Source organism: Nipponia nippon, unplaced genomic scaffold (genome assembly GCF_047370975.1).
Source record: "Nipponia nippon isolate SJK-2023a ecotype South Korea unplaced genomic scaffold, ASM4737097v1 scaffold_5, whole genome shotgun sequence".
NCBI lineage: Eukaryota > Metazoa > Chordata > Aves > Pelecaniformes > Threskiornithidae > Nipponia > Nipponia nippon.
Window position 1 is genome coordinate 81,565,927 of NW_028262369.1, and position 19,907 is coordinate 81,585,833.

Genomic DNA, 19,907 nt, shown 5'->3' on the forward strand with positions numbered 1-19,907 from the left:
ACAGAGGGAAGGGGAACAACCAACATTCCCACTCAAAAGGCTTGATAAACCTTAAATGTTGGAGAGCATTGGATATAAAAATGAAATAACAACTGTTAAATTCTCTCTGGATTCTGGTACCTCGTTTAAGCGCCTGCATTTAATTATGGCTGTGCCTGCCATGTTTTGTATGCCTTGGAGTAAAATTATCAGGAATGCCCAAATTATGTGAGCACCTTACAAAACCTGAACAAGGCACTTAGGTTATTCTGTTCCTCTGAACATCTTCAGTTGTGTTAAGATTCTCATAACTTCTCCCCTTCCTTCCTATCGTATCACATCTGCTGGATTTGTAACCTAATCTTTATTCAATTGCTAGTCTCAGCCAGACCTCTGAATAAATAAAAGACAGTGTTCCTTGCTGCTAGTTAAGGGATGTAGAAGTTGGGTCACATCTGTATGACTGAAATTTTATTCCCTTTGCTTCACGTTTTTCTTTACTACACTGTCAAATACTTACAAGTTATAGAGGCGAGAATAGCACAGATTTCAAGCTGAGGCATGGTTATTTTTTCCTCTGTGGTTATTATTCAAATGTCTTATGTCACCCTAGTACAGTCCCATTAGCTGAAATCCTCTTTTCTTGCTTTCATAGCAATGGCTATGCCAACTACAACAGAGAAGTCCAAGAGCATGAAGATCGATGTGAAGACTTTATCCAAAGCCCAAACGAGATTTACTTTTAGCTTGTCTGGGCTCTCTCTTGGCCCAGTGCCAGGTGAGGATAGATCCAGGACAACAGCATTATTTAGGTGTAGTTAGAAGTTAAATGTGCTGAGTTTAGCACACTATGCAACAGGACACTAGCAGCTGGGCAGCTAATGGAAAAAAGTAAATGGTGTTAATTCCTAGTTTCTTAATCAGCAGTAGGATATATTGGGGTTTAAGTTGGCTATACTTCCCATCTGAAAGGATCCACTTTCAGCCTCAGAAAAGATGACATGTTTTCAGATTTCTCTACGTAGAAATAGGGTCAGGGAGAAGAATCATAGAAGGCAGCCTTCTTGCAGCAGCTACTCATGTGGAAGCAGCAAGTGCAAAGAAGAAAAGAGGTCATGACCAACTTATCAGAACCTGTTTTAACAATAGCTACAACACAGGAGAGAGGACTTTTTCTCTTCCTTTACAGCCACAAAAATTACGTAGTCTGGAGTGTGCATCTTTTATGCAGAAATATACGCCAACCATAGTTCAAAACATCACGGGTTTTTTTGACATTGCAAGCCAGCATGATCAATAATAAATTAACTCCCTCTCTCAGAAACACCGACATAATCCTCAGTGATTCTTCTGTTTCTCAGATTTACCCACAATTTTCAGTTGCATTTAACAAACACTCTCTACAAGCACAGTCCAAGTATTAATCAAGGCAGCAGAGAGGATGTTCCAGGACAGAGATATTCTAAACTCAAATTAATTCCATAAAACTTTTGGCACCTAACTGAAGTTGCCTTAACTAGAGATGACACCACCATCAACTTTTGTAATAGTCAATGCAAAGAAACGGGCACTTCCACAGGATAAGCAAGATCTTAGGTAGACTGACTGCCACTGAAGGTGGGCTGAAAATTGTTGAGACTTAGGAGAGTGATTAGGACTCTCTGGAGAGACGGGAGAGTAAACTAGATAGACTGTTAGTTTGATTGAGTGTGATCATTCCTACGTAGCCAAACTCATCGCTAACCTTTGAAATAAGTCTGCCAACACTAGTGATATTGTTGCTCTACTTGCAGTGAAGGTAGCCTGACTGAACCAAATCTAACTGAAGTGTTAAAAAATAGTATGGCCCTTTTGTCACCCACTGTCAGGAAAAAATTAAGTTAGAATACCATACAGTTTTCTGTTATATGGTCAAAGATTAAATTGGATTCCTTGTGGTCCTTCACAGTTGTCTTCTATATGATCTATTATCCTCCAGAAGAGAAAAGAAGATTGTGTTTGGTTTGTTTGGGTTTTTTAAACTGAAACTTGTAAATAACTTCCTTGAAGACAACTGACAAGTCTTTCTTGGCCAAAATGTATACATTCAAATGCAGAGTTTAGTCTGAAGAGTTCCCAAATCATCTGTATCTTCAGGGAGTAACTTCAGCAGGAAATCCAGAAGTGGTGACCGAGTACTTTTCACCTCCAAAGATTTAGGTTGATCTACATGATTTTGTTGTCATGAGTGACTTTCTTATCAAGGCAATTGTAATTGATGTGATTGAAAAACACAGATTTGTATCACCCAGAAATGTTCTGCTGCATGCAAATGAACAGTTACCCTAGTGGAAATGAAGAGACCGTTTGCACTGTCTATGTAGTCACAGCATAAGACAAGAAAAACTCTCCATCTCATAATTAGACAATGACATTCTGATTATCTTTGCTCTCACTCTTTATCTGTCTCAGGTCATCAATAAGCTATGGTGACCAGGGAGGGCAATGTCAGAGAAAACAGTTAGGAGCCACTCTATTCACAAAGAAGATAAAAAAAAAAATTATGTCCTCCAAGCCACTGATGATATGATCTACTATCTGAAAGTTCAGGTAGTCTAATTAATTCACACAGGGATTAAGAAAAGCCATAAACTGTGCAGAAGCAGTGGGGGAAAAAAAAGGATAGGCAGAAAATAAATAAGTGAGATAATGAAACCGATAATGTGTTCTGAGAAATAACAGGGCAAATAAACAGATTTCAGATACCAAGTTTGACGTTACTTGTGCATCACTTCTGCCCAGGGAATGAAATTCTGCACTGTAAAGAGAATTTTCATATCAAAGACGCGTTCAAAATAAATTGAGAAAGTGATCATGACAGTGGACTAGATAACAAGGAATTTGTATAGTTTAAAAGTCTAGCCGGCACAAGCGCACAAGATATACCTCCAGGAATTTGAAATGTGCTGCCAAAGAATCGAAGGTAAGTATGAATTATAAACAGTAGTTCAACTGGTCTTCCTACCTCTCAGAAATTTAAGAATTAGATTTGTACAAATTGCCTGCCTGCTGTAATCTGGAAGCTTTAAACATCATCACTTCCATGACCTTGTGTTCTACACTAGTCAAGATATTTGACAATAAAAACAGGCTAAAAGTTAGGAACAACTGATATGACTTTAACAGTGTGCTTTACATTGAAATTACAGAACGTAACTTTTGGAAGGGAAAAGGGACAAGTATTACTATAGAGTAGTAAGTAAATGTGAACACGGCATTACCAGTTTATACATGTTTTGCCAGTGCTTCTATATGAAAGGATTTTATTGATAGAAAAGAGCATTATTACTTTCACTGTCAGTTTTCTCATAATGTTACTAAATTGACAGACCCATATGCAGCTGTAGAGAACAGCAAGGGAGGATACAATGATCTCCATCAGAGCCTTGAAGGATATTAGCTAACCTTTAACTATTGTCTACTTTAGGAATTTGGGAGTCTTTTTGGTGGTGGTAGCAATGATATTTGAAATAGAAAGGCTGTCAGGATTGCGTTCCTGTTTTGGTACAGAAACTTTTCCAAAGCAAAATTTTCTTTCAACCCTTCTCACAGGCATAGTATTTACGTGTTTATTTATGTATTCACTAGATAGCTAGCATCATGTTAAATTTCACCTTTCAAACTCCATCTCCTCCTGAACCTGTCCCCAGTGTTCAGTATTTTGAGAAAATGGCAGAAATTACTAGATATCAAGTTCTACTGGCACAAAGCAAGTAATGAAATTTTTTAATCACTTGTATTTCACTGTACTGCTCTAAAGTGAAAACAATTACAAACACAACAATGAAAAATAATATCCAGCAGATGCTCTTCATACCCTTCCTTGCCAAGACAACACCATCTCCTTTCATTAAAGAATGGATTTTTTTGTGGTGATTTATGATTTAAACATTATGACGCAAGCTACTTCATCAGTCTTTCGTTTATTACAAGTTTGTACCAGGCTTCGTACAATAGGCTCCTCTTCTTGGCACGATCTCAATGTAAGTATTTGATCTGTATTTGATCTTATCAGCATCCTTCCTTACACCTGCAAATTCTGCCTACCTTTTCTTTAACTAGCATTGTTATTAAATATGTATGCATACACGTGTGGAGAAAGAAAATAGTGTCTGTGGGCTCCATTGACATATATGCTGCAAATATATACATGATGTGATAGTCTATAATTCAAATAAATGACTGTTTATTACGTTATAGCTTTTAGGTATACAAACAATAAATAGCCTCAGGTTAAGAATACTTGGCAACCTAAGTATAATAAGATGTGCACAACTAACACACCTGCCCAGTCATTAACAGGTTATCCTTAACTTTATAGACTACAGAAGGAGTTTTGAGGAGGAGCTTCAACAATGATTGGGCACAGTAAGAGAAAGTGCACTAATAACTGTAAGATGAACAGCAGTTGGGAAATCAAAACCGATACTGCCAGTAGAGCAAACACAAAATTGAACTTCGTGGTAAAATCTCTCCCTTGGAAGGGAAAGGAGAAGGCAAGTTGTAAAGCTTTTAAAAGAAAGACTAGAAGTTTGTATTTGAGAAGATGAGTAAATAGACTTCAAAGAGCAAGTGATGTAGGCAGAGTCATAAGCCAAGATGATATTAACACCAGTAATCAAGTGAAGCAAAGCTGTAAGTATTAAAGTCAGACAGGCAGATGAGATCATAACAGTCACAGTGTTGAGACGAGCAGGCCTTCAATCTGATTTACGGCTACAGGGCCAAACAGAAAGTGTCAAACCTCAGAGCTGCACAGAGCAAGAGCAGCACATCAGGAGAGAAAAGAAAACCCAGGAATTGTTTCTGAAATCGTTATATTCAGGTGACCACTGAAGACCAAGGAAATTTTCTGAGATGGGTAGAGCTTAACCGGAGTGGGGAAAGACCGCTAAAAAATAAAGTAATGATGCGTTCATAAAGATTATGCTTGTGGCTACATTATCTGAAATAAGGTGTGGAGGAGGATGCAAAGGCTGAGGATGGATTCCTGAAAGATCTAAACACACACCTACATACAGAACGAGGAGGAGGGGGAGAGGAAGACCCACCCAATAAGAAACCGAGTCTGAAAAGAGAGAGAATCAACAAGGACAAAATGACAAATGTCTAAGAACAACAAAATTTAGTGAAGACTATAACATAACATCGCAGAGAGATGACAGATGGAGTGGAGGAGAATAAAGGACTAGCCTGGAATTCCTCCAGGAAGAAGTCAAGTGGAACATTAGTGAAATAAATTTCAGTGCTAAAGACAGAAACTAGAAGTGAGCAGTTCTAGAAAGGCATTAGAAGACAAGAATGAAGACAATTGTACAAAGCATACTAAGGGAGTGGGGAGATGAAGGGGGTCTAGGGATAGGACATTAATCTGGTGAACAGAAACTTCTGAGTTGAGGGTTGCTTTGTGTTGGGTTTTTTTATATTAAGAGACTCAGCCATATTTCTTGTGTATGGGAAGGAATTCAAGGAGAGAAACAGAAATGAAAAAACCAGAACAGTAGAAGGTGGATAGGGACAGGGATAGGTTCATTGGAACAGGTTCAAAGACTACAAAACGAAAGCTTAATATCTGTTTCAGTAAACAAGGAGGAAGCTTGAAATTTGACCTTGGTTGGTTAGTTAGTTTTAAGAAGTTCACATGGAGAGAGGGGGGAATAGATAAGCTGAATGGAAGGCTATATAATTAATAAAAAATACAGAATAGGCAAAACTGCAAGCAAAGATACTCAGATGACAAAAATCCCAGAGATTAAGAAATACAGAAAGTCAGCAGAATCAAAAGATTTTCACCAGAGATAGTCAGCAGTATATCTGAAGCATGGCAGATGGCATTAGAAACTGAGAAAGTGGATACTGGGAGTCAGCCAGGACCATGAATTGTCAGAAGGGTTTGGAAGTGTATGAGCAGAACAAAAAAATAGAACCTGAAGGGAACTGGTAAGCTGATAGAGGAAAGTACACAGGAATAAAGGAAATAAGAGCAGAAAAGAACTCATCAAGATCGACAAAACAGAGGTTTTACAAAGTCCCATTCTTGGAGTGAGATAGAATAAAAACGTTAGAAAAGTTCAAATAGTTATCACAGAAAAGGAACTCAGCGAACCAGTGCTTAGGAGAAGACCAACTCAAGTGTGTAGCCGAATCGGCACATGGGATACAATTCAAATGAGAAACAATAGCACCAAGGCAGCTACAGAGTTGGATGGTTATCCATATGGAAACAGAAGTGTGAGAAATTATGAATGGAAGAAAGTGGCAAGTCAAAGTCAGAGAGATCGGAATAGGTAGTTGCGTGCATGGGAGGGAGGGAGGGAGGGAGGGAGGGAGGAAAGAAAGAGCGAGCTAGGAGCAGGTAAGAGCAGGCAGAGCTTAAGAACAAGAGCACGAAAGTACCAACCTCTTTGACCCAAATTCAGAGTAACAGTCTCCACAGAAAGGACCACAGATGAGGCAGTGTCAATAAACAAGGGAACAAAGTTCTGTGGGCTGGAGGGAACAGCAAGAGGTAAAAAGACAACCTCCAGGTTCTTTGAGACCAGTAACATTCCAGAAACATCCAAAAATAAAAGGAAGACCAGATGATGGAAGAGATGGAGTTTTGCACCTGAAGGAAAAAAGGAAGTGACAGGAAAGGCACAGAGATGAGGCTGAACCAGAGGCAGATGTAATTTAAGGGAAGAAGGACAGGACAGACAATATCAAAACAAGTGTAATTTGGACATGATGTTGATATAAGAGCATGAAAAGCATCACAAAGCAGAGAGATAAACAAGCACCAATAAAGTAATCAAAAATAACAAGAGAAAGGAAACAGTACCATCCTGATTATTGCTCTTTCAATATATCCTGAAACTTCCATTACCTGAAGCTGTTACGTATACTCTCTCTGACATACATTAGTTGTTTTAACGAATTATATGGTGATTTAAAATGCTAGTTGATAAGGATGATGTGCTATGACATAGTTATACTAGGAAAAGATTTAATCCACTGAAACTTGTATTGCATGCCAAGTCCATATAAGCAGTATTGGTCAAGGCATTTTATACTTGTACACTCTGTAACTATATTAGAAGTTCGTGCCAACATATGCTAATAAATTTTTTGTAATGTAGAACTGGACTAATCTGAGCCCTATTCTCCCAGGAATTTTAATCGTATTTATAGATCGTTTGCCAGAATAGCATACTGATTGCTTAATTCTTCTCAAGATATAGTACACAAGAGAGTAAATAACATCACTGGTTAAGTGTTCTGCATCCTTGGACATACAGATGTCTGGATTCTTGGGGAGGGAGTGTTTGGGGGATTTTAAGGAGCTTGTTTTGTTATTTTAAGCCTACTTATTCTTTTCCAAGCCCAACATTGCAGCTAATATGTCTGATACTTAACTTTACCAATGATTGTTTTCAAGCAGATTTCTGAAAGCAATGGACTGTAAACAGAACGAGGCCAGCTAACGTATTTCAAACCATATCTATCCCATGAAGTTACACGGGGCTTTTGGTCCCCAAATAAGGGTGCAATCAGATCTGCTATATGTGGGAACCACAGATTTCAGCTAACACATTAAAGCTCTAGGAGCTGATCTGCCTGAGAAGAAAAACAAAAAAATAAAGAAAAAAAAAACAGAAGTGAATTGAAATTCACTCCTTCCCTGTCACTGATATGCTACTGAAGTCACAAATATGCACACTTAAAAAGCAAAGGGGCACCAACACTTAGAAAAGGGTTGAGAGTTATGTGTAATAATTTTATTTTCCTTGAAACATTTATGGTGTAGTATAATTTCATCTCCTGATGTAAACATGGCAGAATTCAAAACTCAAGGAAGCAGGCTTGTAATCCATCAGGATTACAAATCCATTTACAAGTGGTGGAATTCTCAGTAGACTGGCTCATGACAAAGAAAGATGTCAGTCCCCAAAAGGTATGTGAAATCCTACATTAACTTGCACCTGGCACAACTCCTGTGTAGTCAATGGGAACCCAGCAGGATGGGACCTAGATAAGAGTCAAGATTATTTTTATTTTAAACTATAGCATTGCCATGGACTGCAACAGACTGCAACTTTTAAAAGTGCATATCATAAGAGCTTTCCTCTGCTTAGAAACAGAATTTTAAACTGGGACAGAGCATAGAAAAAGTCAACAAGAGACTAGAAGCAATAATAGGAAGTTAGAAGAACAGAACTGAAATCTCCCTTGAACCTTTGTCTATCCTTCAAACAAAAAAGGCCCAAAGCTTTTATAAGACCACTAAAGACTGAAACGGCATCTCCCTGTACAGCTTACATTTAAACTAAAGAATTTTTCATAGAGAGGAAAAGAGAGAACCAGGAAAAGCAAAGGTCCCCACTTCTCCCTTTAGCAGTGGATCTGACTTGTAGAGGGCAGTCAGGAAGCCTGCCCATTCACCTCACAATCACTGCAACAACCAGTTTAGCTTAACTAGCACTCTGTCCATGCCCGTTTATTATTCATCTGCCAAAAAAATAAGAGCGGGGGGGAAAGTAGCAAGTGACATAATTAGTAAGTAAAAGATAAGAAATGTCTCCTTTTCAAGAGCATAATGATCAAGTCAATAAATCCTGTGCACAGTTCCATTAATGGATACTACTATTATTCCCTTCAAAATTATAGTCACGATTATTCTCATTCTTGTTCATTTTTCATCACCCTGAATCACAAAAGTAATGCTCAGGCCAAAGAATGATAAAAGATTAGCAAAGGTGTGATGACTTTTCTAATCTGTCCGTGACAAAAATGGAAACTCTGTGTGACATTATTATCTTGTATTTGTCTGTCTTGCGTTTTAAACACTTTCTGAATGTTCCTGCTTTCTCGGTTTTCTTGTTACTGTTATGCTGCATTACATGTCTGTGGAGATCCAGCCAGCCTAGAAGTAAAGAGGTATTAAATTTGCATATCCTTCCAACAGAATTACTCTCAAGATATTTTAGTCAACAAAACCCAGTTTATAATCCCAAATTCTACAGGTGAGACACTGAATGTGGTGTGTAACATCCTTACTTGAAATCACTTCTGATACCTTTGAACTGGATTACTTGAACTCACCCTCCAATACCTTTGAACTGGAAAACCACACATATGATGTCAACTTCTAAAAAGATTTCCGAACAGTGTTTGTAAACAATCAACCTGTAAGCCTGTTGCTGGTAATGGGCAGATTTAGAGAAACTATTATAAAGAATAAAATTACAGGGCACATAAATAAGTATGACACACTGGAAAACCATTGATCCTGTGGAATCATGCCTCACAAACCTACTGTAACTCTTTCAAAGGAGTAAAGAAGCCTGTGAATAAAAGAAATTGGTTAATAAAGTCATCTTTGACTGCCAAAAGGTTTTCAGCATGAGTCTTCACCAAAGGCAACTGAAAGAACCTAAGCACCAATGGAATAAGAGGAAAGGTCTTTGCTGGGCTAAGAAATTATGAAATTTAAAAAACAGAAGCCATAGGGAAATTGTAATTTCTTTTGGTTGAAGGAGGTCACCAGTGCAGAAGTCATCACTGGAATTCTGGTGAGATCTGTACTGGTACAAACATATAGATGATTTTGGACGTGCAGCAAGGTGACAAAGTTTGCTAATGACAGATAATTTCCTGATCGGATTCATAAAGGTAAAGCTTGAAAATGAAGAGCTGCAGAAGGCCCTTAGCACACTAAGTGCGTTAAGGATGATAAAATGTTGGACGGAATTCAGTGGGAAAGTTGCAAACTGATGCACAAGAGGGAAAAACAATCCTAGCTTCACATATATAGTGAAACTTTCCAAGCACCACCACTTAGCAGTGGGGTCTTGGAGTTTTGGTTAAAAATTGCATGAAAATGTTTGATCAAAGTTCAGTAGCTGTGCAGAAAAAGGCAAACAGAACACTACAAATTAGAAAATGCACAGGGACCAAAACAAGGATACCCTTATGCCCACTGTATACATCTTAAGTTTACCTGCAGCTTGAATATCAAGTGTAATTGGTTCCTACTTGCCAAAAAGGATATAGCTGAAATGGAAAAGATTCAGAGGTAGAGAACAAGAATATCCACTGTATGAGGTAGATATATTAGAAGTCTACAAACACATGATGGGTGTTCAGAGGCTGAATAGGGAAATTACTGTTTGCTGTCTTTCCCAACACAGTACTGAGGACAGTGGTATTAAATGAAGACAGCTGGAGCCAGGTTCAAAACAAACAAAAAGACATAGTTCTTCACACAGCACATTGGCAAGCTATGGAACTCCATTGGATACTACAAGTTTACTCAAGTTCAAGAAACACGTGGATATGTTCAGGAAAGAGAAATCTATCAAAGGTACCAAATCCAAAACCACCATTTCTGGAACAGGAAGTCCTGGAGCCATGAACTGTGAGGTTCTCAAGAGACTACCCAGGGGATCTATCATTGTGCACCTGCTCCACTAGCACACGTTTCCCTCGGCTTTTGACCAGTATCAGAAAGACAAGATACCGAGCTAGTATCTTTAGTCTGGCTCAGCACAGCCATTTTTATATTCCTATGTTCCAGAGAAAGACATGGCAACTGAGGTATCTGAAGGAGATCTGCAGTCCTGTGCTAACACTGAACAAGAGGTCCTCTGACAAGCGACTAGGAATTATAAATACATATAAATTCAAACGGAGCAGAATTGCACTAGGAACCTGATGAAGCAAAGAAAACCCTGCCTTCGTTAACACAGACTGTCTCCCAAAGTGAGAGTTACTAAGCATGGGGTGCTTCTCGTCTTGGAAATGATATAACTCCCTGCTGTTTTCTGAGAAGAGCAGCCTTGTTCCATAATTGTCTGCTCCATCAGTGTACGCCTATGCCAAATAGGTAAACTGTAAACCAAGAGAGGAAGATATATGGTGATGAACATGCTGGGAAGGCAGAAGCATCCATTATGGGAACAGCATCAGCTCCAGGGCTTAACCAATTTATAGGATCCCTGCCCCCCAACTCTGTATAGAAGCAGGTGCCAAAAGTGTCTCAGGCCAAAGAGCCTGAATCTTGTTTGCTATGACTGAATAAACAGCGTAAGAGATTCTTCAGGTCACCTGAAGAAATTTTATGCTGTATATAGAGGAAGATAAAGGTGCTATTCTTTACGTTCTTACATTAAGTTAGAGATCTACAGGTGTGTACAGTGTAGCCAAGCAAAGATAGGAAAATTAGAAGGAAATTAAACTAGAAATTGCTAATGACATTTTTATGGACATAAAAGGAGGCCCATGAGGGAAATAAAGTCTAAGCGATTACCAGGGAAATTTGTTTATAGCTGATGATACAGACATTGCTAAAAATGTAAATTTAATCCCTGTCTCAGTAATTGCGAAGGATACTAAAAAGGAAACAATTTAACACTTCTTATCTGTTGAAGCAGGCAAGAAAAGGACCCAGAGCATGTCCTCAGATCTGTGCCGAGGCTGCTGTTAGTGCAGAACTTCAGGACACAAGGCAGTGGTAGTAACTGCTCTTGACAGCACAGATTACATCTCTTACTGACATCCACAGCAAACATGCATCTTTGCATTAGAAGTTAGATGGCTGAGAAATTTCAGCACATCTGCCCCCCACAAAATAGAAAACCACTCAGGAAAGAGGAGGAGGAGAGCAGAAGGCAGACTGGGCAATAACCAAGCCCAGTGAGTCACTGCAAGACGCTCACTAGCAGCAATGAGGAATTCACTCATGACTACGCGCAGAAGGACTGGTGACAGTACACTGAGATCTAGCAGAGGGGACAAGTCTGGCGAAGGCAATGAGGCAACCAAGTTCCTGGAAAAAGAGGTCATCGCTTCCTTCAAGAACAAAAGAAGGATGCCAGGACAGCTTTTCATTTTCCTATGTTTCACATTTCATATCTTAGGTAAACTTTACTGCCAATATCCAGCTACCTCCATTAAATCCTGTGCCTTGGTGATCTAAAAAGTCGTATTTTTGACATTAGCACAACTACCACAACTGATATTCTAAAGATAAGATCCAGTCACAGTTACCAGACACTGAGCTTCATCCTTAGTAGCAGAACTAGGCCTATGCTTGCCATGTGGAATCTAAGCAATCAAGAATAATCTTCAGCATAATATACAATGCCATAACAAATCACTATATTACTGTGATTGTTACAAAACTATCATTTTGTATTTTCCATATGTATTAGATTTTTCTAATGATCATTCAGTGTACTCCATTTAAAATGTTACATGGCAGTCAATACTGAAGTAACACCAACCAACCTCCACTTTCTTATATCCTAAGAGCTGCCTAAATTTAAATTTTAAGTTTGATATGCACAATCACCGTTTAAAGCACACATACACACAGTCTAGAATTTTATATTCACCAAAATTTATTCCTGGAACAGAACTAGAAAAGTTAGACGAACAATGGGGAGAAGAAAAGGGGAAAGAGAAGTCTGATTTTTTTTTTCCCAAGTTTAAAGTATTTCAGATAAGCTTAGCAGGAAAACAGAAAATAAATACCTGTAAAAATTGAACTAAAGAGTGACATCAGCTGGTATAACTGACCTGCATGGCTAACTGTCAGACAGAAACCCTCTAAAGCATAGCTAACCCCCTCAGCTAATAAGCTTGACATCAGGTCTCCACCACGCACATTCCTATCTCCAAACAGGCTCCACACCTGAATGGAATTGCTCAATTGCAGCTCCCGTTACTAATACAAGGACAAGGTATTTCTCTGCTGTTCCACTTGCAGGATTCAGGCATAAAAGTGACACTGCTTTCTCTGGAAAATTTTAATTGCAGGATTGGGATATTGCTTTTGTTAGAATAGTTTTAATTGCATTAAATGTGGATGCAAACCATATGGGTATGATTTCTTGCATGTATTTTAATGACTCTGTGTGCCTGCATAGAATCTTTGTTAAAGAGAATTTAAACAAGTGAACTCATTATGTTATCAGGCGAGAAATGGATGAATCTTGGATCACTGAAGGCTGCTATATACATTTTTGTTTTATTTAAGCAGCCTGGGGGAAAAGGGGAAGCTATTATAAAAACGAGTAAATTTTTACAATACCTCAACACTCCCTCACGTCACTTAATGCCTGTTTTACATTTTCATTCAATGCACCAAGTTGAACATTTTTTTATCAGTTGATGGTTCCTGCATCATTTGAGAACATTTGAGAGCTCTGTGCAAGCTCTGAGTTTCCACTAGAAATTAACAAATCAGTTTTGGTGAGTTGACTAAAAACACAACTTATGAATCCCTGGAGTTCGTGTTCCCCATAGTTTAGTTGGGTTTTTCTGGTTTTTTTTAATTAGTGATATCATACTAGATGATATCTTTTTATTCAGTTACTTTAAAATTTGCTTAGTTCAAATATTAAAACTTAACCTTTCCCTTTAGGAGTTATTCTCTGCTTATATCAATTGGCATTGGGGGACACAGATTCCATATAAGACGCTCCGAAACAACAGGTTTCATCACTGAAACAACTGCTATGACTTCAGCAAAGCTACTTTCAAAGCTTTTCTTCTCCCTGAGATTACCAACAAACATTACTATTTGTAATTTTCAGTGCATTCAGTCGTCATTTTTCAAGGATTCCTGTCCAAAGTTTCCCATATTTGATTGACTAGTTAACAAGAGAATCTGAATTTCCTTCCTAGATAATGTGATTCTGCCCCTCTACTTAGCCCTGTTGAGACATAACTGGAGGGCTCTGTGCAGTTCTGGGCTCCCTTCTTACGAGAGAGACATGGCCATACTGCAGTAAGCCTAGTAAAGGGCCACAGAGGTCACAGAAGGAGAGGCTGAGAGCACAGGGACTGAAACCAGCCGGGAGAAGAGAAGGCTCAGAGGGGTCTTATCAGAGCGTACAAATACCTGACTGGAGAGAAGGAGCAGAGGCTTAGCCAGACTCTTCTCGGTGGTGCCCAGTGACAGGACAAGAGGAAACGGGCACAAATTAAAATATAAGAAGTATCACTTAGACATAAGAAAAAACATGATCCCCATAATAAAACAGGAATAGGAGTATTTCCCCACCTTACCATCAATCACATCTTGTGATCTCTTACTGGTATATACATTTTTTATATGATTCAGGAAAGCAATGCTCTCCCTTTTAGGGTCACATTGAAATGAGTATGGCACGGTGGAAAGCATTATGTAGCTTGCTCTGTAGTTTATATTGTTTTTACTTATTAAACAATCTATTGGAATTTACGAGAATTATGGATCAGCTTCTTCTTATACTTAGCTTCTACTGAAAGAAATTATCATGAAACCAAAGACCCTGATCACAGTAGTGTAACAGCACTCATGTTAATGTTTTTTTATTAATAACTTTTATTGAGAAGTTAAGTAAGGCAAAATAAATATGGTTTTGCAAGGAAACAAGAAACAATATGAAGAAGTCATGTTATTTATGAGGCTCATTATGAGAGAGAGAGAAGAGGAGAGACAGAGAATGAACCATAGTTGGGATTGCTTCTTCTCTCCAAAATGCCATTCTAAGTAATGCATAACCATTCTCTTTTACTGCATTAATATGGTCACCTTCCCTACTACACCCTCTTAGGTGGTCCCACCTCCACAGGAACTGCTTGGGACTAACTATAACTCTATTTTAAATTTTTTTAGCAGATTACTGTGGTATTATTGTTGTGATTTATTCACATTTTCATATTGCATCCCTGCAAAACTCCTTCAAATAGTCTTTATTCAGAATGATCATGTGGTGATATTCTTGGAACGCTAAAAGGAATAGAGCATTCTTGGAACACTAGTCATTTAGTTATATATTTTGTGACCCTGCAGTTAGCTATTATATATTTATGCTACATTACTTTATGTTTTAGACCTTTCTGACATGCTTGTACTGAGCCTTCCTTAATCCAGGTCATTACGCCCAATGACTTGGTATATGAATTAAAGTACTAAACAAGGAGAATCTGACCAGCGAGTAGGATCATCTCTTGGGAAGAAGACTAATGTAGGACAAAAGGACTTGAATTCCTTCAACTCACTCTGAAAGTACTTTTTGCTTCTAGTGGTGTTTTGCCATTTGTGAGTGTTTGGCCATGATCTCCTTATTTGTCCTACTGTTGCCATTTCCTTAAAAACTGGCACTACAACGTACGAAAAAAGTCAGTAGTATGGAATCAGAACAGCAATCAGTAATAAGTAAAAGCACTGCACAACTGAGTATGTGCATGTGTGTGAGCATGTACGTTTAGAATTGGTAAATGACACAAATATTGGGCTTCTTGCCCAACTTGCTAGTTACCACTGTTCCTAAAACATCCATACAGAGCTTTATTTCTTTATAAGATCTTTGTCATCAAGTTCTGTGAATAGGAATGTTTAAAGATAGGGAAACACATACTCACAGATGTGTGTTCATTACGAACAGTCAAGGGGAAAGGATTCTTTAGTTAGAGAGATCCTTCTTTACACAGCATTCTTCAAAGACTGACAGTTGCAATCAACTTCGCTTGAGGAGGGATAGTATAGTTTTAAAGAAAGCATAAAAAAGACTACGTATTAAGTTGATACCAGCACACTGCTACTGGATTCAATTACTCCAAATTTGTGCAATACGTCCAAATACCAGCAAGTGTATTTTAAACCTTTCGGGGGCGGGGGGGGAGATTAAACAAGCAAAGTAGTTTTAGTTTTAAGTTTTCAGATCACTTCAGTCCAATTCCCTGCTCTCATGTGTGTGTATCTACCTTGCTGCAATTCCTTCCCTTACAGAAGAACTTCACCTCCTTAATACATTCCTTTGGGGTATTATTCCCTTGTCCCTCCAAATGAAGGACCTATAATGGGACTATGTCCCCACTATGCAATAGTCAGTAATACCGTTGTTTCAAAATGGAATAACCTAAACATACACTTCCTCAAGCAAGCATTCGTCACCAACTTATCTTCCTCTGTAGATACAGTTTCTATCCTAAACAGGGCACAATAGATGTTTATTGCACTATTTGGAGATTATTATCAATGTTACATTTCAAAAACATCCACAGAACACAGTTTGCAGAATTAATATAAATGATGAAACAGAGTCCAGGATAAGCACGTGGCATACTGCTATAGCTTCCAGTTACGCAAAATTGCATGGAGATCTAATTATATTCTAAATGAGCAAAGGAGACTTCAGGAACAACTTCAAAATACAGGTAAGTCAAGATCTTAAATTCTACTTGAATAAGGAAAACAAAGAAGCTGGGGGGAGCATTGGTCCTATTAAAAAGTCCATAAATACCCTGCAAAGCACGAAAATACCATGAAACCAATACTTTTAGGAATTTCATTCCAATGCCAAGAAACAGAATGTACTCATTGTGACTAATACATTAAAATACTGACAATAGATTCTAACAGATTAAAAAGATCTTGTAGCAAGTGAAAGGTATAGTTAAATCATTCCAAACCTAATCAAGCTTAAGAGCAGGGCAGTCTTTCCCCATCATTAATAAGAATGTAAGCTGGATAAGTAGACTGGGAACTATAAATTATGGCCGCTACAAGTAATACAACATTTTTTACAAATATGTTTTTAATTAAAAATGAAAAGACAGCCATTTTTACTGAAGTAGTTAACTGCATATTCTTAAGTTTGGTCTTCTGTGGTCTCCCACACACATACGCTTCCCACAAAATGTTATTAAATGGGGGTGAAACCGGAATACAATTCTAAATGCAAAATCAAATCCATGTTTTACATGTTTACATTTCTAGGCGGAAATATGAAAATATTTTTAATCTTGATCACTTAATCCTGTGCTTTGGGGTCAGGAAATACCACTCACCTTTGCCAATCTGCAGTCCAGACATATGTGAAAACTGTTGTTTCACAAGGGTAAAGCAAGCGACAGAATAATTGCACACTACTTTCAGGCTTCAGCTGAGCTTTTAAAACACATGGCCAAACACGTTGCCATGGAAATGTTCTGCAAATACATCTAGAATTTCTTAAGATGGAGCTGAATATCATTTTTTAAAATAAACTTCTCCTACAATATCAAATAGAATTGCTCTGTGCTGTATTCCAGGGAAACAATGGCTATTACCTAGCATTTATAACACCTGAAGTGATAACAGTATCTCCATTTTGTGCTCCATACATGAAATTAGGCCACTATCTTCCTATGTAAAATACCCATATACTTGTTTTCTTTTATGTACTCTGACTTTCCTATCCATCACCACAATACATTAGCAGATACAAAAGTATCAGCCTTGCAATAAAGCTGGCAACAGTTAAAAACAAAAAGGATGAGACATGCTTCAGTAAGATGAATTTGGTTTTAAGCAACATTCTAAATATTTAAGTTATTAATCTTCTCTTTTACAACCCATTAGTATTAGTATGTGTCACTGAGTGTAATAATTAAAAAGGGGAGAGTTATCTTGCCAAACTTTCACTGTTATGTTCAGTGAGCTATTTTTAAAACTGGTTTGAAATGAAGCAAAAAAAAAAATCTACTACTGCAAAATGAAGCAAGATCTGTGCCTGCAGAATAGCTCGGTCCTGTTACACAATGTGATGCGTTGTTTTAAATAACCTGCCACTGTAGGTAAATAGTTGCCTTCTACTGCATTTCATACAACAAACACACACATCCACACAATAGCTTTGTGTGCCATGTAAAGATAAAGCAAAATAAAAATGCAATACAATCTTGTCATTTTACTTTACAGCAAAGGTATAACCTTTTACCATTAATTAGTCTAAAGAAATCATATTCACAATAAAAACAGGTTGAAAATACATCTGGAATAACCTTACATTGTTCAACTAGCAATTAATAACAAGTTAGATTTCCAAGATATACATTGCTCTGCTTATGTAAACAGTCTACCCTATAAATCCTGTAGCAAATCCAACATGAAGCAGTTACACAGACAAAGAGATTGTAAATGACCTAAAACTGTAAAGCAAACCCTTCTGTTAGAAATATTAGTATAAACTATGAGGTCATACCTGATGACTTAGAGACTGTAATGTCTCACCGGTTCCAAGCTGCATGACCTTTCTATTTCCAGAGACCCCCAAAAATTGCATTTCCTGTCTTACAAAAGTACATCACAGACCCATCTATCTTTCAAAATCTTCTGGGCTAGTGAAGAAAGCATTAACACCCATTCTGCCCATCAGTAAGTGCTGGAGTCATTACCCTCAAGATATCAGATCTTAAATATAGTTTCCTCCGTGCGATTACAGACATCCAGTAGTCGAGGAGGCTGACACAGCTATATCACTGAGGCTGCTAATGCCATCTGAAAACAGTAAGCTTACTGCTTAAAGCAATCCTGCATCATCCAAACAGAACAAGCCACATCCTTCAACTCCTCACTTGCGTTTTTTATAAAACCTAGCGCTGCCATTATAGATTTTGTTTTCATCTGTGGTCAGCTAAAGGAGAAATTAGATATTATGCAACCAGCTTTGCATTAACAAAAGAAAAACGGCAGATGAAGTGACAGATCGAGGTTATCAAATTTTGCTTGCATGACCACTCCTCAACAAGCACTATCACCATTCAGAAGAAGCATCACAATCTGATCCAAAGGAAAATTACCAGAAAGAAATTATGAACAATTCATAGGCAGCAAGGCATTTAAATACCCCTGTGGTACTGAAACAGCTATTTTATGCAGCCTTATGAATCCTAGACCCTATTAAATTAAAAACATTGCTTGTCCAAGTATTTTTAGTGTTTATTTTCAATAAATTGCATGATCACTGCATTGTTTCCATTACTCCCTGCTAGCAGCCAGAAAACAGCATGCCTTGAAAACGTGCCAGTATTATGACAGCAAAAATGTGTTTTGATATCAAACAAAACAATCATGCATGGGTTTTTTCTGATACGAGAGACCTTTCAAGCTAACAAATGTACAGTATCCTCCTTAGTCATTTTTAAATTATTAAGACTACAAAGTAATAACTGGACTTTTTATTAAAACACATACTTGGTGCAAGTGAAATTGATTATTGTAAGTCATTATTTATATTTATTGTTGCTATCATTATGGCAACAAACTTATGCAAACGAAAAAAGTCACTTCACAGAACAAAGACAAAACAGTGCCACGAACAAACTGGAAAAAGTTATGATTTAATAATTCCTCTGAATTCTAGACCCACAGAAAAATTACTTGTGTTCACACAGTGAGAAAGTCCTATTGAGGTACTCAGTCTGTACCCTTAAACATACAGGAACATCCCCTCAACACCTACTGAAATATATTGGTACCGGTTGAATTTTACAGACAAATAAAACTTGGAGGAAAAAAATCTTCCCTAATTTAACTACAGCTTGCGCGTTATTCAAATTAATTTGGATGTCCTTCTTTACTTTGAAATACAAACAGAAGCTGAAACTAGAAGTAAATGGTTCTGAATTAATTCACCCAGATCCTATTCTGCTAGTTTAACATTATTATTATTATTATTATTATTATTATTATTATTATTATTATTATTATTATTATTATTATTATTATTATACAGCTGTAGTAATTGCTCTTTTGAGTAACTTAGAGTTAATCAAGTTTGGCTTATAGTCATTCACATTATGGCACTGATAACAGCAAACTGGTCTCATCCACGAATACCACGTATTTCCCTTTAGAGAGAGAAACTGTCTGCTATCGATTTTTAATTGATTCACTTTATACAGTGTGCAACTGCCTCAACATAAGGACGCTTCATCTACAGGGAAAGGGAACTCAACTCGTATACACATTTGCAGAGGGTCTTCGGTGATGTGTTCCGTAGCCTAGGAGAGGCTCGGCAGTGAAGCCCTAGGAGGCTTTAAAGTGCAGTAGGGAACCAGATCAGGCCAGACTTGATGCTGCTTTTTATATTCTC

The 19,907-nt window shown here is 37.7% G+C and overlaps 1 protein-coding gene across 12 annotated transcripts in view; it reads right to left on the reverse strand.

The window, feature by feature from the left end:
- SLC4A10 (solute carrier family 4 member 10) overlaps positions 1 to 19,907 on the reverse strand; it is a 202,024-nt gene that overhangs the window by 109,426 nt on the left and 72,691 nt on the right. For 7 of the 12 annotated variants that reach the window (XR_015698616.1, XR_015698615.1, XR_015698614.1 and 4 more), the window contains exon 1: positions 18,015 to 18,315. The exons of 4 other annotated variants lie outside the window; for them this stretch is intronic. Coding sequence is in view for 4 of the 8 variants with exons in the window: in XM_009461998.2 (XP_009460273.1) it covers positions 18,015 to 18,095 (81 nt within the window). In the remaining 4 variants the exon portion in view is untranslated. Of the gene's footprint in view, positions 1 to 18,014; positions 18,316 to 19,907 lie in introns of those variants that run through there. One more of the 12 variants, XR_015698620.1, reaches the window with a different exon arrangement.